Source organism: Ixodes scapularis, unplaced genomic scaffold, assembly GCF_016920785.2.
Source record: "Ixodes scapularis isolate PalLabHiFi unplaced genomic scaffold, ASM1692078v2 PGA_scaffold2__306_contigs__length_199485367, whole genome shotgun sequence".
Classification (NCBI taxonomy): domain Eukaryota; kingdom Metazoa; phylum Arthropoda; class Arachnida; order Ixodida; family Ixodidae; genus Ixodes; species Ixodes scapularis.
In genome coordinates this window covers 21423922-21449199 of record NW_024609857.1, presented here as the reverse complement: position 1 = coordinate 21449199, position 25278 = coordinate 21423922, and the positions used below count along the sequence as shown (strand labels likewise).

Here is a 25278-nt window from a genome sequence, read left to right as displayed (position 1 = left end):
TACACAATACAAAAAGTTTATTTGAAAAGATTGTTTGTTTTAAAGAAATATAAGTTTAAACCATATTGTTTGAACCAACGAGGTTTAAACACAATTTTCCAGTAGATGTGATGTCGCGATTCTCCGCCAGCCTTCTCAACATTTTTGACCTTCATCATGGCGAGCTGCGGACGTATGCTCGTTTTGGTATGTCTCGAAAAGTTATTGAAACTTTTAGCCAAGTTCGCTAACTATTACACGTTGGGAAGCTTAATACATCAAGGTAACTTTGTTCTGATGAGACTGGTCACGAATATTCGGACCCTGCCGGCGTACACTTCATACATTTCTTGGCTGGCATTAAGACTAAATAAAACCCGCCGAGGTCAGTACCGGTGTAACGCGAAATTCTCAGCAAATTTAAAGCACCCTTTATGAACGAATGATTTGCTAAAGTTTTAAAACGTCAGTTGCATGCTTGAGTTCTATTTATTTTATTTCTTTCCAGACTCGCCAGTTCAGCACAACCAATCCTGCAAGGGCAGGGCTCGTGAAGGTAGGACACTGCTTTCTTGCCTCGTGTAGTTAATTCTACGTAGTTCTAATGTGTTTGAGGTTTTTATTTTTTATTGTTTTAATATGTCTGTTTGAGGATTAAGGCGAGAGTTTTTGGTGCATGTGCACTATGGGTGGCACAATGTATACTTTGCTGTATTATAGCTTAAAGGTTCACCATTGACCTTGTTGTCCGGTGGCTTGATTTCTGCCCGAACTTTAACAAAGTGATTTCAACGAACCAGCCGTGGAGTTCGAAATAAAAGCTGATCTAGTCTACAGGGGCCAACTATCGAGATATTTAACTTAATGCAAAAATAACTCCCCACCCCCCTCCCTCAAAAAAAAAAAAAAAAAAAAAAAAAAAAAAAAAAATTGTGTTACATTGCGCATAGGCATGTGGTGTGCATGATTTAATTGCTATATGAATCCAGTTGTGATCAATTAAACTCCTTTAGTAACGCCCCTTGGGCAGTTCAGAGTAACGTAAATAAAAGTGTAACATATTTGCAAGGGCACTGGTGAAACTATTTCGACCCGTGCAATCTCTGCGGGTTGGAGCGAAACAATCATGTGCCATATCACTCGGTGGGCTTTCCAAAGTTCCAGCCTCACATATTCTTTGACTGGAATTATTTCACCTCCACCTACACCAATAACTGTTTGCTTCATCCTTGTATCACATTGGGGAGGACCAAACTAAGGCTGCAGGCGGCCACTGAGGACATACAGCAGCGCTCAATACAAAGATGAAGGCACACACGACGGCAGCACCTGCTGCGTCATCTGGGTGTCTTTCTTTCATTTTTACTTATAGCACTGTTGCATTTTTATTATCTTCACATTCTATCATGGACTCTGTCGTCGTACCCCCAGCTCTGCACAGCAGCCGCCGTCCGAAACTCCACGCATGCGCCGTGTGGCGGACTCGTTCTTCCCGCCTGCGAGCACACCCTCGCTTTGTCGTCCGCTAAGTGCAGAGCAGACTACACCACAGCGATTTCCAATGTTAGCTGAACACAGTTTCGTGGGCACCTCTTGCGCGTTGGATGGTTCCCTGACTCACGGAAACATGTCTGCCAAACAACCAGCGACCGTAATCTACCGGGCTTGCGTGTGGCATCGCTTATGTGCCCTTCGTCCCGTTAGGCCTGACTAATTCGGTTGAATGTATACAGCGGCCTGCCAGTCATTTCCGCGATTGCTCGCCGAGAACACTTTCAGGCACACATCAACTATCGGCCGTCCCTACTCATCTGGCACCCTCGCCATAAACTGATCTCAAACTCATTCTTGTCAGGCGATGTTTATTGCAGCAGATTGCAGAGTCATTGTAGCATTAACCCAGTCTACGTTTCTTTCTTTGCTTTTTTAGAAACAGGCATGCGCAATGCATGCTTCAACAATGCGCATTTGCGAACCAGTATAAGTGCAGCAGGTGTGATACAGATATAGACTGTTAACTGCAAATTTGTCAGGAAGAAAAAGAAAAAGTAATCTTCTAAGTATACAATTAGTGGCGAATCAACCACCGCGTAAGAGGCACCCCCGAAGCCGTTAGTGCCTCTTGCTGAACATGAAACTGTGTTCAACGAACATTTGCTGGCACTGTGGCGTTGTCTGCTCTGCGCCTAGCAGACGACGGCAAGGGTGTGCTTGCGGGTGAGAAGAGTGAGTCCGCCACGTGGCGCATGATCAAAGTTTCAGACTCCGCCTGCTATGCGGCGCTGGGGGTATCGGACGGCCATCACTCGCATGTTACATCTAACAGAGTCCCGTGATAGTACATCTACTGGCCCAGTTTTTTAGTTTGTTTAGGCAGGGTCTGAATGGAGAAAACCTATCCTTAGTAGTTTTTTAGTGAATAAAATAAAACGTCTTCGTGAGTCTTACAACATGGTCATCTGTTTTTAAAAAGACCAATAACAAGTGGTAATATGATCGAGAACTAGGCTTATTGTCGGTATTTGTTATACATGATATGGTTTAAACAGAGCGGTTTTTTTGTGGTGTTTAAACCTTGTGTATAAAAAAAAGTGGTTGCTTTTCTTTTTGGACCAGCTGAGGTCACCCTTGGTAGCCGTTAATTTTCGAAGGCCCCTGTATTTGTTAGGTGGCAAGTTTTGAGACAAACCTGTAACATTTTTTCAAAAACCTTGCAGCCTCCCCTAGCAGTCTTCGGAATTCCGGGACGTTATGCCACCGCCCTGTTTTCAGCGGCCTCGAAAGAGAAGAAGCTCGACGCTGTTGAGAAAGACCTCCTGAAATTTAAGGTGGGTGCCTTGGGCCTTTAACCGTTCTGACAAGATCAGTCTATCGTTCAAGTGCCAAGCACCAAAGTGATTCATTTGCTTTTGTATTTGCTCGCGGCAGGGCCTGATTGAACAGGACAAGAGGTTGGCCCAGTTCGTCGATGACCCACTTATCAAGAAGTCACTAAAGAGGGGTATGTGTGTCTCTGTTGCGGTGTCCTAGACCCCTTTTTGTCTAAGAGAACTTCGAAGAGTGCTCGTGTAGTGTGTTACTGCTTTTCTGCTACAGACTGACCTCATACTTAAATGTTCATGCCTTTTTTTTTATTTCTTTCCCCCCCCTCCCCTCCTTTCCCACAATGTTTGATTGAGTGAGAAGTTAGGTTACAACTAATTGTCATATAACAAATGTTGGGAACTGTCAGTTTTTTTTTTTATCTGATATCTTTTTGTTTTGCTTGCCACTGCTGTTAATTCATGTTTTTGGCTTCAAACAAGGGAAGTCTTCAGCCTTCTTACCATAAAGTGACTGCATAAAATACTAGTGGAGCATCGTCAGTTTTATTTAGCTGTTTTTTTCTTGGTTTAAGTAGCGACGAATGTAGGAATTCCTTTTGCTGCACTCGTGCATCTTTTAGGACCATAGCTTAAAGGCCCGTTCACACACTTGCAACCTCTTAGAGCAGGGTGCCTTAGAACCTCTTAATATCTCTTAGGACAAGAGGGCACACTTGCACCATCTACTGGGTAGCGGTGTAAACTCGGCGGCCTGGCATAATTTCTATTTCTCTCGCACATTCTCCTTTCTTTCTTGGCTTCAGAAACTTTTGTCAACGTTATAAACGAGCCTTTTTTATAGGTAGGTATTATGCACATTTGGCCTCAGAAATCTCACAAAACCTTTGCTCTTGTGAAATGCAGTTCCAGGATCACCGCATAGATGGCGCCAGCGTGCGAGTGTTCTCTCGTCCTAAGAAATTTTAGGAGAGGACACTTGCAACCGAGAGAGATGAGACTCTTCTCGTCTCTCGGTCGTGTGGGAACAAGCCTTAATTCATAAGCACACAATACTCATTCAACGATATGGAAGCCAGTGTAGCATTCGCTGCTGTGTTTACTCATTGAGTGATAGTGCGATCGGGTGGTGTTTATATCTCGGGCTGTCTTGTTACGGCTTACTTTGTTTCCTGCCTTTAACCTTTTTGGCGTGACGTATTTGTGAGGGCACCGATGACACCGTTTTCACCCGGGTAATCTTTACGGGTTGGAGCAAAAAAGTCGCGTGCCACATCAGTTGGTGGGCTTTCCAAAATTCCAGCCTCGTGCATTCTTTGGCTGGAATTATTTCACCTCCACCTACATAAGTAACTGTTTGTTTTATCCTTCTGTCACAATTGGTGCTGAGTAAGCTATAGTCACCGACAGAGTGAGAACAGCAAGGCGTGCCTTTGAAATGCCCAGCTTTAACCATGCGCTCCATGCCTTCTGCTCCATGCCCTCTGTGTGCTTGAGGAGCATGAGACGCTGAAGCCTTGTCGAAGGTGGGAAGATCGCACCGGAGGCTGGACGACTGAAGCTCCCTCCTGCAGTTCTCACCTCATCAGTGACTGTATACTATCTCACTAGTTGCATGCGGTGTTACCAGAGGCACAGGTGCTAGAGCTTAACTCAAGCAGTTGGAGAGGAAGCAAAGGAGGAACTCACCTCTTACCCACTTTAGTGAGCCCCCCATATCGCTTTTCACCCCTTTAGAGATTAGTCCGTGTCTCAGGATTCATACCAAAGCGGCTTTTCTCGCTCTCCCGCCTGTGACTTTCACACCGCTGAGCGTGACTAGCGAGATAGAGTAAAATGCCGTAGGGAAGCGCAGAGGACGTGGCTGTGGCTTCCTGAAGTTAAGTTTCCAAGAACGAGAAGGCTGAACTAAGGCACACACACAAACAAACACAATTACAATGCCTGTCATGTGCGTGACTTCCCTTGGGCTTTATTTTGTAGGGCTGTTAGACCTTTGCTGTGTTTAACATTTACCTGTCGGCTCAGTTTCTGACTGTGTTACGACCCTCTGCCTCTTCAGCTTTCTGTCATCTTTGCTCATAGCATGGTATTTGAACCCAGATGGACGTCGTGAGACCATGCCAATTTAATTTCAGTTTCTGGAGCTCTTGCATTTTCATGTACCCGTGGGTCTCTTCCAATATTTCAGTTGAAGACCGTTCAAATCAAGATAAATCGGAAAGTTTAGAAAAACATCTTTTCGGGCTCCTCGTGCTCGTCTAGGAACAGTATCTTGCGTGCTAGTTTATGTACTACGGTTTCTGCAACAATTAATGCATGGATAGAAAAACTACCTCGTGTCTTGTACAGCGAGTTTTTCAAGGCCTGAAAATGGTTAGTTAAATGCCTACCTTAAGTTGGGAGAGGGGTAGCTTGCAGGTGAGTAAGCCTGAAACTGACCTCATATATAGAGAAACAGTGTTACCGTCACGTGGAGGGGCTCTGCCCAGATAGAGCAACACTCTGCTCATGCGGTGAAGCACACTGGGTGTTACGCAGTGCTCTGTTTGAGCTGCCGCACATCAAAATAAGGGAGCCGCCGTTTGCTCTTTCCTTTTCTATGATGGCAGAAAAGAGACACTCAGGCTGATCGCAGCATTGATTCTATTTCCCTTCGATAATTTAGAGGCCAAGCTTCTGCAGTTCCCATGTGGCAGAAGATAAAAAATATTTTGCAAAATATGCACAGAAAAAAATATTTCTATACGGGGCTCTTGAAAACATGTACGGGTGCTGGTGCAGTCCTCGAGATGTCCAAATCTGTCAGTCTCTGTGTTATGGCATTGATTTTCTGAATCATTAAGCTCTTCATTAGATTGAGACCTATTGTCCAGTCCATCTGAGGTTTTATTTACTTCTTTTGGATGATATGTTGCAGATGCTCTGTCGGAGACACTGAAGAAGCAACAGTTCAACGCCCTCACCATCAATTTAGTTGGTAAGTGCTATACCCTGTTCAACGATAACTTGGCAAACTGCGGAGGCTGCGGCCAGCGCAACTAAATAAGAACGTCGGAGCAAGGCACATAATTATGCTCCATGGTCGAGGCCATGGGGGCCTCGTTACCGCCACTGCAACAGCACCGTCCACGACAAAAAGTATCTCTAGGCTTCTTTTTCTTTTTAACGGCAATTGAACTCGCGCGATTCCATCCCTATCAAGAACATACGAAAACGGAAAAAAAGAAATCACAAATTTATGAGTTTTAATTATATTTAAACCAAAAAGGTGTCGCCTCATCCGTATCCGCTCCCGATTCTTTTCTTGTAGCGCCGTAGCCGTTGGCGATCACAGCCGAGTAATCGACCGCTTCTGGTCAAAACATAGCAACGGGCCCTGGCATTAGCACATGTCACAGATTTGCGGGTAAATTGAGCGCATGGTCGTTTCACAAACTGTTCCCAAAGAGCTCGCTATTCTAGTGGACGGCTATGTTGCGGCAATGGACGTCCATCCGAAGTTGGTTGGTTTCGCTGCAGACGACTCTTGGCCAGTGGACGACAACCGGTTTCTCCGGGAATCGCATGTGGCGCAGTGGCACACATGCTCCCGTGACATAGTGTCACGTGCCTCGCTCGATGCTCTCATTGTGTCGCAGGGGCCGTAGCCTCCACGAACTCGTACAATCCCAGAGAAAACAAAATAAGAATGTGGTAGTATATGACTATATGCCATGACTCTGATGACCTTCTTCGTACATGGATCTAGTTTGTATGTTTCCTTTCTCTCTGGAAAACCGTAGCAGACACAGTTCTCTGGTGCATTGATAGCTTGTTACATTTGACCTTTGCACGCAAAGCCAGCTCAGCTGCCTTTTCGTTGGGGCTCGGGCATTGGGCTGATAGATGCGTGCTAGATCAAAATGGTGGGAATTCCAAGGTTTCTGGTCTTTCTTGGCCAGCAATCATTTCAGCCCACCCACACTGATTCTGGAGTGTTACTCTAGTTTGCTTGTTTTTTGGAAAGATTATTATATCTCTGAACTAATGATTATTTCAGAGTTAGTAGTCTATAAGCTTTGACACCACACTTTCATAGAACTACCTTCTTGCGTCTGTGGTATATTTGTCTGATTATGTCACCTTTAAAACATCCTTCACAATGTTAGCATTTCAGCATTTTATTTACATGTAGCTATTAGCATTCTTAGAATTTGTTGTTTTTCTTTTCGTTCATATACCTCGTGACTCGCTCCCCTCTGCAATGCCCTCGGGCCCTGGGAATTGTTTAAAAAAAGAAACAAATAAATAGAAAATCCTGCCCATCTCTCTTCCCGCAGAGCACACAGAAGCCAGTAGACTGATATCACCAGCAGAGCACTTAGAAGCCAGTAGACTGATCTCATCAAGCCTTCGAAGCGTGCACGATGCCGCTTTAACTTTAGTTTCCGGAGGCTGGTGGCAGTGCACGAGATGGCTTGTGCCATTTCATGCTCTGCATGTGCGGAGCAGCAGTGACGTTGACGTACAGAAAGACTAAAGCTCCCTCGGTGCATTGCGGCAATGACGGCAAAGTCAAACTGGCTCGTGAGATCGGTTTATTATTGCCATTTAAGGAAAGGGAACAATGATCGATGGCACACCACTAACTTTAGTGCTAGAAAATGTGAGCTGCTCTGGGATAGTGAACATGCAAATACAGTGATGGAAGTACTGCGGCCTTCGTCCCAAATTGCGCCATTAACGCAAGTCTGCTAAATGCCGTGCCAAAATGCCATTTTTGTTCAAAATCGCACCACATCCGTGCGAGGATGAGCTTAAACAAACGAAAAAAGGATTTAATATTGGTCGACACTAATATGGAAGGAAGTAGAAGAGAATGAAAATGTTAAAATGTGTATTTCACGGCGTGTACTCACCGTAGCTAAAATGGGTTCATCTACCATGACATCGTCTGAATTGCCAGACAATGATGTCGACGATGTCACGGTGCTAGAAGTCGCGAAAGAAATTCATGAAATGGTGGTATGGCGGACTGCTATGATAAGACACAACCAGGGTCTCATACTCCTGATGAGATCACTTGATTTTCATCTCATCAAACTTCACCCCCTCGCTCAGGTGCACGTGCATGGAGCTTCATGTGTTGCACTGGTGCTTTAAAAGAAGTGGCGTACTCGGGGCAGGGGGGGGGGGGGGGGGGGGGGGGGAGAGGAGAGAGAGGGAAGAGGGAGAGGGAGAGGGAGAGGAGAGGAGAGGAGGGAGTGAACCTGTGGGTCAGCACGATGAGCTCGGGAATTATGCTCGGTAGTACTATTACGCATTCACCTTTTTTGGTCTTGGTTGTAGGTTGACCTATAGTTTTAAAGAGCGGTGCCAACAAAAATGCAGACCTATATTTGAATATATGTAATCAAGGTGCAGCAGTTGACAGAAAGGGCCTCGAACTCTGATTCAACTTTGGCTCCAATGTCGCTGACTGTTGCAGAATTTGGAGTGTCACTTTTAAAGCTCAACTTAAATTTTTGTCTAATATTTGGGGGAGGGAGGGTTTGCAGTTTATAATATTAGATACTTAAGTTTTGTGGGCTTATAAATTTTGGCAGAGCATATTTTTATTAATCCATGTTATAGCGGATATGCTATTTTTTTTCTAGAATTTTATATAAATGATATTGACAGGCTACATTAACTATGAGCATAAAAGAGGGAGGAGAAGAGACACTTGATCTTAATTGAAGTATCTTAGTATGATTAATTTTTCAACTATTTTTTCTTAATCACCATTGTAATTGAAGCCTACTTTGACCTGAGCCTTAGTTCTAAAAATACAGTTGTGTGTGTAGTACCTTTTATGATCATTTGTATGTCTTATAATTACAAAAAGTCATAGGTAATATACTTCAATATCAAAGATGAACCCTCAATTATTTTAGAAGATTGACTCATTTAGTGATGCAATCATTTAATATTTAAGTGATGTGCTAGCACATGTGGGTATCTGCTCCAGAAAGTCAATGGCAGCTTCAAACCAACATTTTGTCCACTACAAAACTTGCTACAGAATGTCAAATGCCGCTTTCATCTCTGCAAATATGATGCTGAAGTTTTCAGTGCAGGCAATCTTTTTTTAGGTTCAAATGTCACCTATGCTTTATGAATTGCTGAGCCTTTTCCCTGTTACGCAAGTGACAGAGTCCTCGCGTTATCCGAGAGAAACTAAATTGGATGCGCTTGATTCCTGTATCAAATGTTCCGAAAAATGCAGCACTCGATCTCGGTCCATTTCTGCATTGCTGCAATAATAATTGGGTTGTGTGGATATTTCTTCAGCGTGTAGTTGGTCAGCCATTTCAAAGTTGTGATGAGTCACTCGCTGTAAATGAGGAATTTAGCTAGTGCAGTACAACCGCCAGCCTGGGGTCTTTGACGTGCACCACGCAGTAGTGATACACGACCGCATGCCGGTACATCCAGATCGAAAGGGGCAGGGGTGGGGATGGAACCCAGGATTCCTGGGTCCTGCAGTGCAAGCTTTCGCTCCACGTGCTCTGAGCTGGTGTGCGCTGGTCCACTCGGCCACCGATCCCCCTGCATAGCTGCATGTGCATAACATTCAATCTGTTTATTAATTTTTTTTTATCTGCCACTTACTGATTACTTAAGTTGTAGGTTTCTCCTACAGAAAGGTACAGTGGATAGCAGCATGAGGTGGCCCAAGCTAATGCCCTCCGAAGTCGTAAAACACTGGGTAGGATGCCTCTGGCATGCTGAGCCATAGAATGGACAGCCTTATTTTAACGATAAGAAATATTTACAGTCGAGTTCGACCTTCGTTCCAACAGCTCTACGTACCCAGGGCAGTAGGCACGGCATTTTTACCGCTCCAGCCTCAACTCCGTCGAGCCAGGTCACATTATTGCGCACTACATGTTTCTCGTGAGATGGTGGCCGACACTAACGCAAAGCTCTCGGTTTGCAGGTGCTCTCTGCGACAACGGCCGGGCACGTGACGTCCGCGGCGTGATCAACGCGTTCAGCCGCATCATGGGTGCTGTACGTGGAGAGGTGCTTTGCGAAGTGGTGACTGCCAAGGTGAGATCTCCCGTGCCTATTACCTGTTGGATGGTGTCTCCTTTTGGGCGTTGACCCGTGCACACCAAACCAGTCCTGCTCTCTCGGCCTAAGAGCACCTTCGGGACGGGACTCAGAACGTGTGCTAGATCAAGCATTCCCGCTGCGGGCCATCCAAGGCTTCCAGTCGGTTTGTTTCTCTGGTGGCCATTTCAGCCTGCGCACAGTCTCCTCACCACTGTTGCAACAGCGTTGGCGATTGATTCCTGGGTTTCTTAGAAGGGTTTCGTGATTACCGTGAATTTGAACCTCTGTGTGGTCATTGTGCAAATTGAGGTGCAATGGGAAGTGTGCGGCAAGACTTTGGCGCTGCGGTGCCTGCTCTTTCTGGAAGTTGTGACATGCACGGTGTGGCAGCGAGTGTAGGCAGCGAGGGAACTTCCGAAATTTCTGTCGTACAAAGCGTTGCGTGGTGTGCTGTGTGAGTAATTGTAGGAATTGTACAATTAAAAAAACGAAAACGTTTAAGATAAGAGATTCGTCTTTAAGGCTGTTTTATTTTCCTTGTATCTTCATGTTTTATGTATAAAATAATAAGGAGCGAATATGATTGGTCAAATACAAATTTGAAGGAGACCCGGCAACTCAGAAAGGCATAAATTTGAGCCATTTTCGTGTGTGCGGTCCTTCAAATTTTGATGTTTCCCACTTTCAAATTTATATTGAAAAGTAGGCCATAGCGTCTTCTTTCCACCACATTCCTCTGTAGCTTCGTTGTCTCGTAAATATGTGACAAAAGAAAATAATTATTTTTCCTTTTGCGAACAAGTATTGCTACGCATCTATGCTAATATCCAAATGTGGTTTTCTCTTTTTGTAATTTGAGACATCTTCACAGTTTACGTGCAAGAATTTTGTTCTTTGCGCTTTTCTGTCGCAAGCAAATTTTGTGTGCATGTGCTTCAGGATATGTAAAATGCAACTATAGTATAAAGACTAGCGAATGTGCAGAAATGCATATTTTTCCCCTTCACGTCAGTCAGTTTCTAAACATTGTCAGCTCAGCTGTGCTTCAAACTGTGCATAATACTTTTAAGGGCACCCCTGGTGTTAACTTCTTTTATACCATGGATGGGTATTGAAAACTCCAATCTGCTTCGTATGCTGAAGAAAACCGAAAAGACAGGTGCAGTTATCTTTTTAATAGGCCCAGTTGATCGGTTATCAAGCAAATAGCAATACAATAAGAAGTAAAAAATATCGCTAGTGTTGATTCTAGCAGTCACTGACACTGGTGGACTCTGTGGAATTTTGTGGCATCGGCTCTTCGTCGTGTCGTGTGAGCGTCTTTAGCAAAGTACGCTCACAGGTTTCTTGGGCATCCAAATTCCCTCAGTTGAAGTGTTTTCCCAGTTTAAGCACAGACTAAGCTTATCTGAGCTATTCGTTAATGTGCAATTATGAACCCAACACTTGCTGTCGTATAGTTTTTTTTACACCAAGGTTTGTAGGCTTCTACATTGTTCTATTGCAGTAATACCGAGAGGGTTTCTGAATTGTCATCCAAGGCAATTACGTATTCCTTCGTCGAGATAAAAAAAAATGTACGTCCCGTGCGGGTGACTTGTGATTGAGTGCGGCATATTTAGTATGCTCTACGAAACGTTTGTGTACCGATTGCTTCATGTTTGCATGCATTTTCAAAGCCCAGCTTCTCAATAGTATAAAAATGAGATATGCGCTTACAAAACGGCTGTTTCTCCGCAAAATAATGTGAAGAATGCGTTGGGGTAGATGCCATTGTATGCAGCAGAACCTGTGAAGCAGGTATTTGTGCTGCATCAGCCATGTGTCTACCTGTGTGGTACAAACAACCATTTGTACCATTGTACCAAGTGTGTGCACCATGCCGATGACAACGAGGGGCCAATGTTTTTCACTCAAGTCGAGATTTCAGTTTCGGTTTGCGAGACTGCACGAAAAAATTAAACTTTTTGTGAGACAAATGACTCGGGGCCGTTTGCTTGTACTTCTCGAGCCAAGGTCACTGGTTCCATGTTTTCTACATTGAGCCGAGTAATTTTTTTAGTGCCGACAATCCGTAGATTTTGCACAAAGTTGCAAGATGTGTTCTGCTTTGATGCAGCCCCTGGATCCGGCGGCAGAGAAGGATCTGGAAGCTGCACTGCAGATGTTCCTCAAGAAGGGCCAAGTGCTGCTCATCTCTAAGAAGGTACACACACACATACTTTGATTGTGGGTCTCTGTCCCTTTGGTCCTCACCGCCTCCGCACAACGTGCAAAACGAATTCTGTCCTCCCCGTCTCCACGGAGGATGGACTCTCAAAACGTGTGCTAGAGAAAAACAGCGGGTTTTCCAAGGCCGCTGGCTCGTGCTTGCCAGTCGGCCATTTCACCTCCCGCACATCGTCGCATTCCCCTTCGTGAAGTTGGCGGTTTATAGTTATTGTTTGTTTATTTGGGGAGTTTTTTCTTCTCTTTTATTTTGAAATGAGTCAAATCCGCGTGAGTGAAATTGAGATAAAGCGGAATGTGCGCTCATTAAACTAGCTTTGAACCCTGTACCATGGCCACCTTTACATTGGCTTTTCTCGATTTTAGAATAATACCTTTCGGAAAGACATACCGTAATATCCCGAGACATCGCCCACTCGGAACATCGCCCACCCCGCTTTTTGGGCGAATATCGATTTCCAAAACAACACCGAGGGATAGCCCACTCCTACAAATACCCCAACGCGGACTCTGCTATCTGTGAACATTCATCCTACCTAGGGGTGTGCGAATACCGAATAGTAGTTTTCAAATTGAATACTGAATCGAATCAAGAAAAAAAAGCCAAATATCGAATGATTTTATTTGCAGGAAGTTTTCAAAGTGTGCTGCGAATGAGACTATTATAGGTGCAGAGTATGCGCCTGCTGTAGAATATGCATCTTGTACGAAACAATAGCAAAAATGTAAAAAAGTTCTGTTGAAAAAAAAAAAAAAGCAGTTGCTGTTGGACGTTGGGCACTAAAGATCCAATTTTATGGTGCAAACATAATATATCTACCCTAAACGTCACACACACACACACACACACAAAAAAAAAAACAGTTGCAGCTACGCGGGCCTTTTTTTTCTCGTTAAAAGCACACCCTAACACTGCAACTTTTTTTTTTTTAATGTTTGTGTATCTCAAGAAAGGGGCATTTTGTGATATTTGGTCTCCATTTTAAGGAAAAAAAAGGACACTGGGGATTTTATTTCCTATAAATAAACAGATAGTTGTTAAATCTGAGTAAACAGGCTTAAACAATATAATCTGAGGCAAGAAAACAAAATGTGGTTAGGTGGCGCAAGTCACCGTCCAACTGCCGCTATGCATCCATTTTTTCCGTCTATCTATCCTGTTTTAGAGAGCCTTGATTTAAAAGAGGGAGCAAGCGAAACTGAAATTACGGAGACGGCTTCAGCGCAGATTGGTCGTAAGTGCGCATGTGTTGTGTTGTTGTGTGGAAAGAAGGCGAGCAAACAAAAGAGCGACGACGCCTGCCCTGCCTGCCCGATCCCGATCGACGCTTTCGTCTTTTCGTCACCTTCTCGCAGTTAAAAATTCAAACCGCGGCTATTGAACGGTTGGAAACCCTCTCAAATCTAGGCACACTATTTTTCCGTTCCGTTTCATTCCGAATCAGAATTTGGGGCTTGCGGCGCTTGGCGGTTTCAAAAGAATGACGACGATAACTTGGCTGGTTTCATCGGCGTGGTTAAAGGGAAGCTACGGAGCTTCTTGGAAAAAATGAGTTAGAAGTGAATTCTAGTGTATTTTTACCCCGTGAACCCGAATACCCAAATCATTTGCTGCGTAAGTATTGTTAAACGCGAGAAAAACGCGAAAGACAGTCGCTGTCCGTGACGTCATCGACGGATCTTTTGGCTGCCCAAGGCTAGGGGGGCGGGGCTTCAGCCCTATTTTGAAATTGCTCTTGTGGCTCTCCGGCGCGTCGCATTGAAATATAATTTTGATATCTGCTATTCTAAAGGCCAAATGAACGAAATTCAAGCGTTTTTTCTCAAATGTAGAAGTGCCCCATCTTCCCTTTAACGTAGTTTTCTTTGTGTGATCATGCAGCCACGATTTCTGTGAATGCAGCAAGTGTGTTCTACATCGGCGCTTCAATTTGAAACGAGGGGCTTTTCTCGTGAAAAGAATTAGGCATGGCGCGGGATTCTGGCTTCCCAACAATTCTTCTGTGGAAGTGGCACAAACGGGATGTTTCGGTTGTGATTCAAGGGAAGATTGTGTCACGATCGTGAGTAAATCTGCGTGCTATAAAGTTTGTGGCGTTCGCTAATTTTCTTTTTTCTAACCTGCGCGTTAGATTTTTGTGGAATGGTAGGAACAAGAGGTGTTTCTCGCATGGTCTAACTAATATCATGGGGCTTACATCGGGAGAAAAAACATTTTTTTGTCAGCTCCGCGCCGACCGCGCATCTTTGGCCGAATATATCGAATATTCGAGTGACCGAATACTAGAAATTCGATTTGCGAACCGAATTATTCGGGAACTTTCTATTCGATTCGAATTTGTATATTCGAGTATTCGCACACCCCTAATCCTACCCGAATGACGTGGCCGTGGACTTTACGGTTTGCAGGATGTTTGTGACAAAGTAAAACGAAGGAGGGAAAGACTTTACCTTGTTCATGCATTTCCTCCCCTGATTTCCGTGTCCCTGGAGTCGGTGTACATGCGTGCGAAAGGAATACAAGGAGATAACAAAATAAAACATTGTTTTGCTTATAAAAAAAACTTATTCAGACAAAAAAAAGAAAAAAAACCAGGAAGGTAACACAAGGACCCATTCAGAGATTGCGAGGTCAGTGAATGCCCATATCCTGGAATGTAACCGTAGAGTGTAAGGTCAAAGTCTGTCTCCACTGAAATCACCGTGAACCCGCTCCTTCCCTTGAAACATTGCGACCACGGTTGGTGAGGTTGTGCAATGTTTGAGACAAAGCCAATGGGTAAATAAAGATTTGCTGGCAGGCCACACACAGACGCTTGTAAAGCGTCCCATTTCGAGCTCCGTGTTTGTGGTGCCGCCCACGAACACGGACCGCCTCAACCCACATTGATTGCACGTTGTGCATGGATGCACGCATGTGTGCACATAAAAAAAAAGTTGCACAAAAGCCTGTCTGCTCCTTGGGATTGACAAAGCGCCCAACTTGGCCCGACGCCGAAGTATCTGCCAACGTGATCGCCGGGTTTCCTGCTTCCCCAGCATCGCTCTTGGTCGCCTCTTTCGCCCGCTCGCTCGCTCGTTCGTTCGTTCCGCCTAATTGTTTGTCCTATTTTCTTGTTTATTTATTTATTTCTTTTTTCAAAGGAAGAGAACATATGTTGGTAAGAAACGTGCTTTCACAGAACAAGCATTCGCGCTGTGTGCCGATCGGCGGCGTTCATAGCGCGTATGAACCGTAGAGTGTAAGGTCAAAGTCTGTCTCCACTGAAATCACCGTGAACCCGCTCCTTCCCTTGAAACATTGCGACCACGGTTGGTGAGGTTGTGCAATGTTTGAGACAAAGCCAATGGGTAAATAAAGATTTGCTGGCAGGCCACACACAGACGCTTGTAAAGCGTCCCATTTCGAGCTCCGTGTTTGTGGTGCCGCCCACGAACACGGACCGCCTCAACCCACATTGATTGCACGTTGTGCATGGATGCACGCATGTGTGCACATAAAAAAAAAGTTGCACAAAAGCCTGCCTGCTCCTTGGGATTGACAAAGCGCCCAACTTGGCCCGACGCCGAAGTATCTGCCAACGTGATCGCCGGGTTTCCTGCTTCCCCAGCATCGCTCTTGGTCGCCTCTTTCGCTAGCTCGCTCGTTCGTTCGTTCCGCCTAATTGTTTGTCCTATTTTCTTGTTTATTTATTTATTTCTTGTTTCAAAGGAAGAGAACATACGTTGGTAAGAAACATGCTTTCACAGAACAAGCATTCGCGCTGTGTGCCGATCGGCGGCGTTCATAGCGCGTATGGAAGCAACGGATCTTGCTATAGTCAAACATCCTTTTGTGAGCATTTCTTGCATAAAAGAATGAAGCTAATACAAGTTTTGAGTTTAATGTATCTCTTGTGCAGCCGCGCTAGATATGTGCAAAAAAAATTGGCGTTTTGTTTAGCTTTTTTTCAACTTTTTGTACCTACTTGCCGAGCACGGCCCACCCTACTTTCTTATGAATCTCAGGTGGCAGGGAGGTGGGCGATGACTCTGGATATTACGCTAGTCCGAATTTCAGCCAAAATTGGCTTAGATTCGGTTTCTGCATTTGGAGCCTGCTCTGTTTTCCTCCACGGCAGCAGTCTCCTTTGAGAGCCAGCGTCCTGTTCGGGAGCATTTGGTAGAAGAATCCCGTTTCATCTACGTTGTAGATGTCTGCAGGCTGATAGCGTTCCAGGATTCCTGGCATCTCTTTCTTGAGCCAAGCAGCAGCTTCAGGTGCATTGGCCAACGCCTACTCGCTGCTTACAATCTCACTGACAATTTTGTGCCGAGCCTTGAACTGGTGGAGCCATCCACTGCTTGCTTTGAAGTCATCACGGTACAACAGGCCTCCAAAGTCCTTCGCCTTCTGCTTTACAACAGCACCACTCAATGGAACGTCTCGTGCCCGGGTATCTATACACCAGGAGAAAACTGCCCTCTCCGTGTGTGGGTAGGTGGCGGGCTTCAGCCGTTTTCGCTGGGCACTTGTGCCATTCTTCAGGGCACCGAGGGTACTCTTTCGCTTTTAATATCGTTGAAAGAGAGCTCTGTGGTATCTCAAATTGGGCCGCGACATCATTCTTTTCGCTGTTCGATGGCTCGCAGGATTTTTTACTTCTCTTCAAGTGAAAGCACTTTGCGTGCTTTGCCACTCATGGTGGCAAAGCACGTGAGAGCAGACAAAATATGTACAGTCGGACGAGCAAAGCTAAGCAAAGCAAAGAAACGAGGCTTAAAGACGGACTGGAATGCCAGGGCCTGCACGGAATGCATGCGCACACACGGGTTATACTTGCGCCACCTCTTGTCTTCGCTCAACACCACGCATCACACATGCAGCACTCAGCAGAGAGCACCTCGCAGGTATTCTCCGAGATGGCGCTTTTCCACGACGTCGCCTCCCGGTGCTATCCGCGTGAAGCAACATTTTCAAGCACTCGCTGTTGCAGTAAAACCTTTTCATATTCCTCACTCCTTTTACGAAATATTCCGTTAGCACCTTCTTTTTTGGTATTTTACGTCGATGATGCTTAGTTATATTGAAATAGCCGCAAAAATGACTTCGTTATATGAGGCTAAAAATACGTGGTGTTCCATGCCCAATAAGTTGCGAAAAATGCGGTACTTTGTTAAATCTGGGATTTCGTTGCATTGAAGTTCGTGACATAGAGGTTCAACTGTACCCCATGTCCACTGCACACGCTCTCTTGAAAAAAATGGCCGATAAAAAAATGCCGTTGTAGCACTGTCACTCCTGCCGGGAGACTCACATTCACGCGCTCCAAATAAAAAAAAAAGAAACAAAAGTTTGGTGTCCTGAGGACATGAAGGAAGGGCCGACCAGTCCGGTCGAACGTTGAACGAAAAGGGCTTTTTTATGTCAGTGATTGGTTGCTAGATGACGTTATGATATGTACAGCGTTGCCAGCATAAAAACGGAGCACATCATCCCCCCCCCCCTTGAAAACCAAAATAACTAAGTGAAATATAGCTAATTACTATGAAAGACCTGGAAAAGGGCGGGACGCCGTCACTCTCTTGTAAGACGGTTCTCTGCGAGATCCGTTCGTCCGCGTCGTTCCTGGAGCCTTTGTAGGCACCACAGAATCTTCCAGCCGATGTCTAACAACAGGACTTTCATCTTGTGACACTTGTACTGGCGACGTCAAAACTTCCTGACGTTCTTCAACGGAATCTGGTCCAATCGTAATTTGTGTTGGCGTTGCCGAAGCTTCTAGGCGATGTTCCTCAACCAAGTCTGCGCCTCCTAAAACTTGACATGGCGTTGCCACAGCTTCGCAATTCTCCCCGACGGAATATTCGCTTTAGTTGCCTGAGACTGTTCTCCTGGCTGACTGTTCTTGATCTCCAGGAATGGGTAGCAAGTGTAGCAACCGTTTACCTCTTTCAGTGACGCATTCCTAAGGTACAGCCACCAGCTTGGAGGCATTCCAGCTGTGTCAGTCTTCCAGGCAAAAAGTGCCTGGACCCAACTTTTCTCTATTTTCAGTGGTCGGGAGTATGAGAGCTCTCCCTTACTGACACTTGTGGGTTTATGGACCCGTACATAATCTCCCTCCTTGAATCTTGGGAGTTTTGGCCCTTCTTTTCACGTCTGTATACTCCTTCGTCGAGCGCTGTTTGATTTGGACACAAGCTCGTAACTGTTCCTTTGCTGTGGCTGGCTCCAGGAAGAGGTTCTTTGATGGAAGGCCAACGATGTACATTCGGATCCTTGGTTGGCGACCGTGAAGGAGCTGAGCAGGAGACACTCATGTGGTCGAGTGTGGGGTAGACCGATATACACCCAAGTAGTCCACGACGGCTTCTTTAAGCGGTTGTCCTTCCAGAACTGAAACTTCAATAAAGTCCTTCAGGCTTCTGTTGAATCTTTCGACCAACCCATTGGCCTGCGGGTAGTATACCGACGAGACACAATGTTTGATCCCTTTTTGTTTAGGAAGTCTTCAAAAAGACTCTACTTAAGCTGCGGCCCGTTGTCTGTCATGAGTTCTTCCGGATAGCCCTCCCGACTGAACACGCCTTGTAAGAACTCTATCACCGCTTGTGACGTAACCATATTTGCAAAACAAACTTCCGGCCACTTGGAATGGTAGTCCACAAGGGTGATGACAAACTTGGGACTTGCGGTGGTCAGGTGCAGTGGACCCACAATGCCCATAGTCAGCTTCTGCCAGGGCTTTTCTGGGAGAGTAACCGGACGTAGTGGTGCCACGACCGGTTTTGCTGACTTGTCAGCTGATTGGCACACATGACAGCTTCGCACGGCATACTCCACCTGCCTGTCCATCCGGGGCCACCAGAACTTGTCTTGAAGCCTTTGTTTGGTTTTCATGATGCCAGGGTGTGCCTCGTGTGCGAAAGGCACCAAGTCCGAGGTCAGCGAATCCGGCGCAACAACTTTGTCTTCCCTAAAGACTATGCTATCCACAACGGACAATTCCTCCCTAAGCTGGAAGAAAGGCATCAGCTCCTGAGTGAGCATCCTCTTTGCTGGCCATCCCTTCTCAAGGTACTTGGTCACTAGCTGTAGGGTAGGATCCTTGGCCGTTGCGACTTGCATTTGATCCTTGGTGATGCAAAATGACACCAAAGACACAACTTGTTCCTCCATCACTGGCTCTGCTGCTGCCGCCAAAGGTAATCGGGACAGCGCATCTGCAACAGCATTGTCGCTGCCTCTTTGATAGAGGATGTTCAGTTGCAGGTTCTGAATGACACAGTCCAACAAGTGACTTGCCACGCTGTACAACATGGAACAATACACACGTGAGTGTGTGTTTGTAGGACACGTCAGCTAAAAAATGGCCTTTAACTGGGAAGTGTTTCTTGGAGTAATCCAGCAGTGTCACCGTACCGTCAGTCAGCAAGCAACCAGCGAGGTGCTTGTGGAAGATATCTTCTTTCAGAAGTGGAACAGACGAGCCAGTGTCGACCAGAAACTGCAACGTCACGTTGTCAACGTTGATATCGACGTAGATCACTTTCCTTCGCATGTTGTCAGGGTTCAGGTTCAAAGTCATGACAAAGTATGTGGCCGCCGACAATTCTTTTGCTGCATGATTTTCCTGCCGACCTTCTTGCCTCCGCTTCAACTTGCATGCCGCAGCAAAATGGCCCTGCTTGTTGCAGTTGCGATAAGTTTTGTCTCTGGCCGGGCATTTCTTCGCATTCGCGCTGTGCGCAGTCGAACCGCAACGGTAGCACGACGCAGTCTGTCGGGATATCATCACCACCACCACCGCCGCCATCATCATCGCCACAGCCGCCGGGTGACCCTGGACTCTGCCCGCCGCTTATCTCGACCACGACACAGTCGATGCCTTTCCGGTGCTCGCACTCGTCGGCTTTTCGACAACTCGCTGGACGACGGGGTCTCCAGCAAGTTCCTCCAGCTCTCGCTGAGTCTGTTCAATGTGCCTGCCGAGGTCGATAGTGCATTTTATTGTCAGACTCGTTCCTTCGAAGAGAAGGCGCTCGCGTATCTACTGCAACGCTGTCCCCTCCAACAGTTGATCACGTATAGTCTGGCCAGCTGCCTCTCCAAAGTTTCAGTCCGACGACAGCTCACGCAGGGCGGCAGCGTAGGCTTTGAAGGCTTCGCCTGGCATTTGACGGCGCTGACGTAAACAATGTCTTTCCATCAGTTTGTTCGTCTTAGTCGAGAAGGGTTTGTCCAGCACGGCCAGTGCTTCGTCGAATACATTCGCTTTGGTGACTCCTTCCTTTTCTTTTTCTTTGATGGCCGGTGCCGGAGTAGTCGATGCCACACTATTGTAGGTCCGCTGTCCTTTCAGGCCCAGCGCATTCAGCAGAATAGCCTTCCTGCGTTTTAGAGCAAACTCATCGCCGCCAACAGCTTCCAAGTAGTTGAGGAAGGCTAAATTCCACTGTCGCCACGGCACGCAGGCTGGTCCCGGCGTAGCGAGGAACGGGGGTGCTGACGGGACTGTAGTTGAACATGGCGTCCGTTCACCGGCAGAGATCACAGCACGCACTAGCAGGCACGACAAGGTTCCTCAACAGATCCCATCCTCGTCGCCATTATTTGGTGTCCCGAGGACACGAAGAAAGGGCCGACCAGTCCGTTTGAACTTTATACGAAAAGTGCTTTTTTTATGTCGGTGATTGGTTGCCAGATGACGTTACGATATATACAGCGTTGCCGGCATAAAAACAGAACACAACAAAAAGCATTTGGAACAAAATGGTTAGATGTCTTTTTTGTTCCGAACACTTTTGTTCACGTGTGAACGCAATGCCAGTGCCCAACGACTTTGCCGTGACCTGTCGCAGCTATTGCTGCGACTGTATGTAAATTAATACAGGACTAGTCAATTTTTTTTGTCAACTCTGAAGCCACTTTACTTTATCTAATATTTGCTCCCATTTCCGAACATGACTGAGGCACCCCCGATTCCCCTAGGGCAATGCATACCAGATAAAAAAAATGTATAGGGGGTAGTGAAAGGTCATCATAAAAGATTGTGTTAAAAAGTACTTGTACTTTGAAAGTATGTTGTATTTATGGCACTTTACTTCAATTACAATGCACCCAATGTACTTACTACTTTACTTCGAGGACATAACCTCTAATTTTCTTTGCACTGTATTTCAAGTACTTTTAATAGATTTTAACCAACACTGGATATAGTGAGCTTGTCCTCTTTTTTTGTTCTCATTTTATTTCTTGTACATGGGTATTCTGTTGGCTCACTAGTGTGGCCCGATAAAGTTGAGAACACACCTATTTTGTAGCGAAGCTCCGTCTCGAATACCTAGCAATATCTGTTCCCCTCGCTGTATTACTTAGTTATTTCACATGAAGATCCGAAATAAGTTGTTGCACATGTCATTTTGCACGAGAGTGCATGGGCATTCAATCTATCACTGCTTGGTTTTTTTTTTTACAAACAGTCCAGTCAGTTCTTATAGCTCATTTTGGGTTATTTATTGCTTCATAGGGCATGTGGATATCACGGCCATATTTGTTCCTCAGATAATTGAAACTCTGAGTATTGTTGAGGTGCTCTTTCTACTGCTACATCTTTTAGTGTTAAATTTTGATGGGAAGGACTTGATGCAGGCTGACATAAAACTGGTAGCTACGTTTTGCCAGACCAATCAGCCGCCTCCCTCTTATCACCTGACCTGGCTCTCGAGCCGGGAGCGCGATGACGTGGCGAAAGAGAGGCGTATGACTGGTCCATCCAGGACATAGCTTCCACTGCAGTCTCAGCATAGGCGTGAACGGAGTATAGCAATCTTTAGGTGAAGTATAGAGAATGGCAATGAAATAGCAGCTCATAAAGGGGGGGAGTTTTGTACTTGAGAACAACTTTCTGTGGCATTTCTGAGGTGACAAGGAGTGTGTGTGTCCAGCTGTAAGTGGTGCTTAAGCAGGCACACTCATAACTTTGTCTGCATTGCTGCATAAGGTTGTCCCCAAGGACAGTTGTCAACACTTGTGCAGCACTTGTACTCCATTCACCCCTAAGCTGACAGTTCGGTGGGAGTTATGCTCTCGCCAGTCCAGTCAGCCATCCACCTTTCATCTCCTGACCTCGGTCTCTGCGTGCGGGTACGGGTGGAAGCATGATTGCGTGGGGAAAGAGACATACGACTGGTTTCTATGTGCACATAGCTTCCACCGCACTGTGAGCTTAAGGGTGAACACAAGCTGCCCAAGACCTGGCAGCGAGATAAGGGATTGTCACTATCTCTGTCTTGGGAGAGACTCGGGTTGGCACTGTACGCTGCACGGAACCTGTCGGGATATGCCAAGTAATGGTCTTGGTGCAGAACATTGTCTGGGGAGTGCTGGGTTCCGAGCTTTTTTCTTTGTCTCCAAATTTCAGGTGGATCCCAGCATCCTCGGAGGCATGCTGGTCAGCATAGGAGACAAATTTGTGGACATGTCCATTGCCAGTAAGGTCAAGGCCTACACTGCACTTCTCAAGCAGGCTGTCTGATGTCCTTCCTTCTTCGTGGTGAATGATGCCTGCAGGAGCCCAGGTCAGCCTGGTCACCTGGGTGATGTAGATAAAGAAAATGCAGAACACAAAATAAAACAAATTGAAACACTGACTTATTTGTTGTGTCAGCTGTTATTGGGAGTTATGGCAATGTTAAAATTGTTTTTGTTATATGTCCTCTGATTGACAAGGGGCTCAAAAGCTAAGTGTGCCTTAAAGACAAGATTGTACTTCTGCGGGTGTTTGTTTTTGGTTATTTTCCATAAAATGAGTTTGAAGAAGCACTTATTAAAAAGTAAACAATAGCAACTCTTAAAAATTTGGAGAATGGAAACATTACACTTCTTTTCTGTTCACCCGTGACGACAGTTTGACTATCATTGCTTGCAAGTGACAGTCTAGTAGCATGGCCGACATGAGACCAGCGTTGCAGGAATTGCCGGTGCCATGTTCTTCGTCAAGCTCGTAGGAAAATTATTATTTTAACTGCTTACCCTGGTAGCACGCACAATGAACTAAAAATGAAGTCTACACATCCACCATCCAGCTGTACCTTTGTGGAAAATTGCAACATACTTGAAGTAGGTGAGTAAACTTACATTATGTTCTAAGCACTAATGTTTTACCCCAAGTATTGTATACAGTGGAATGTTGTCGGCGTAAAGAGTGGTTTGTGCTGACGTAATTTTTCTGTTCGACTCTTGGAATTGCGAGGCTTTTATCAAAAACAGTAGCAGGGCGATTTCAGATAAGATCGACCAATGGGTGGCTGGTTGACATTTTTAAATCGACTGATGTTTTATATCCTATTGTCTAGCGTCTGGTATAAACGAATTCAAACTTAGTTTTGATCAGAAAAAATATTGGGACAGGAAAAATCGTAAGGCATGAAGAGGTGGACAGTTGCATTAACGTGCACTAATGGAGGGGGCACGCTTGAGAGAATAACTACAGCGATAACATTAGGAGAATTCTAATACATTTTAGACGCAAACGATGTGTACAGCTTGCTTGTAATATAAAGTAATATATATTTAAATTTTGCTAATTTTTCTAAAAATTGCCGAACATGGCTGCTCGAACGACAAATGGCAACATTTGGAGGCCTGTATCTCATGAAATAATTTAACCAATATCATAATATGTAGATAATATTGTACTTATATATGGCTATTATTTTAAAAATAAGGTATTTGAGTGGATACGATAGTCGGGATATATTTAGGCAAACATGGGAAAAAAATCAAACAACAAAACATTCCGATGCGAATAATAAAAAAAAACGCCACCTTCGATTATTTTTAAAATTTGGGTACCCTGTTGTACACTAGTTTGGCATTCATTTCTATTAAAAACATGTTGCATTATTTTATTGAGAAAGAAGAAAAGTTCCAGTTTCATGAAACTAACGCACATCTTTTGAATATTTTTATTCAGATGAGGCCATTGATAACTATAGAAATCGTTCACAAACTAAAATTGAGGAGAAACTACTGTGTACAAAAAGCTATCATATTACGAACTAGTGATCCGAGAAAAGATCCTGCAGCCATCGGCCACTGGGAACCTTGTACATGACCTCATTTCCGATGCCCTCCAGAGAAAAGGGGTAGAAGCTCCCCTCTTATCTGGATCCTCCTTTCTGCCTCTCGGATAAGCACAGACGTCGCTCTTCTCCTCCCGGAAGATTATAGAAGATTAACCTGTCACTCAAAATTCTTACAAGAGCAGCACTCCCTCTCCTCCTTTTACTTGGTGTTCAAAAGTGTGCGATGTGACGTCAGTGCAAGGAGCCCATATGCTCCTCTCTTACCCTCTATCCCCATCTCTCTCTTATATATATATATATATCCCTGACTTATATCGAGTATAAAAAACATATTCAAGCATTCCCTTTCTGCGTGATTGTGTTCTGTGGCTAGCAACAATCATTTCCTCGCGAAGATCACGATTATGGCACAATAGTTGACGGAAGTAGCAGGCGACACTCGTCGCTAGCTCTGGTGAAACGGCCGATACAATCTTTTTTCATATTTCCCCACTCGCTGTCAAGGATGAGGGGGCTCGCTTCAACCAGCAAAATATGGCCGCCGATGCCTGTTTAGTGAGCAGTCGTGCCTGTCGCCACCCCACTCGCTGGCTTCGCGGGCGATAATATCAGGCACAAAGATGCACACCGACAGAGAGCAGAACCCCAAATACTTGAGCCCCGCATAAATACAATAGAGCGTAAACACTGTCGCCATGTTAACCTAGGAAAGGTTAACATGGCGACAGTGTTTACGTTTTAGGTAAAAAAAGACAAACAAACATGGCGTGTGGTATGAGCCGGGTTCTTACATGAGGTGCACGGTGAGCCCTGAGAACCTGTTTGCTGCCCTAGACTACTTCACGAAAGACGAGCTGCAATGTTCCCGCCAAGGTCCCAACCAGAAGGACGTAATCTTTGTCATGCTCGACGGGGAGAAAACGTTAGAGGCCTTTCGTGTATCCTGATTCCGGCGTTGGGCTAACGAAGTTTCATTCCTTGCGGCCTAGATGGGTCAAATGTATTCCACACCAGGAAGTGTGCGTTTGAGTGCACTGCGCCAAATATTACCTTTGTATTGCCGCTGTAGAGAGCGTTACAGGCTCAACTTTCA

At 45.4% G+C, this 25278-nt stretch overlaps 1 protein-coding gene across 1 annotated transcript; it reads left to right on the top strand.

Moving 5' to 3' along the window:
• The first annotated feature begins 99 nt into the window (after positions 1–99).
• Positions 100–22748, top strand: LOC8036233 (ATP synthase subunit O, mitochondrial). Its single transcript, XM_029984789.4, has 8 exons — positions 100–186; positions 488–535; positions 2697–2807; positions 2908–2980; positions 5722–5781; positions 9766–9878; positions 12004–12090; positions 22520–22748. Exons 1-8 carry the CDS (start codon positions 157–159, stop codon positions 22631–22633), a joined length of 636 nt encoding a protein of 211 aa, XP_029840649.2. The 5' UTR covers positions 100–156; the 3' UTR covers positions 22634–22748.
• The last annotated feature ends 2530 nt before the right edge of the window (positions 22749–25278 follow it).

Excerpts from the sequence above, each read along its gene's own strand:
- LOC8036233 (XM_029984789.4), top strand. The coding sequence starts at position 157 with ATGGCGAGCTGCGGACGTATGCTCGTTTTG. Across the intron at positions 187-487 it reads GCGGACGTATGCTCGTTTTG|ACTCGCCAGTTCAGCACAAC; the intron begins GTATGTCTCGAA and ends ATTTCTTTCCAG. Across the intron at positions 536-2,696 it reads CAAGGGCAGGGCTCGTGAAG|CCTCCCCTAGCAGTCTTCGG; the intron begins GTAGGACACTGC and ends AAAACCTTGCAG.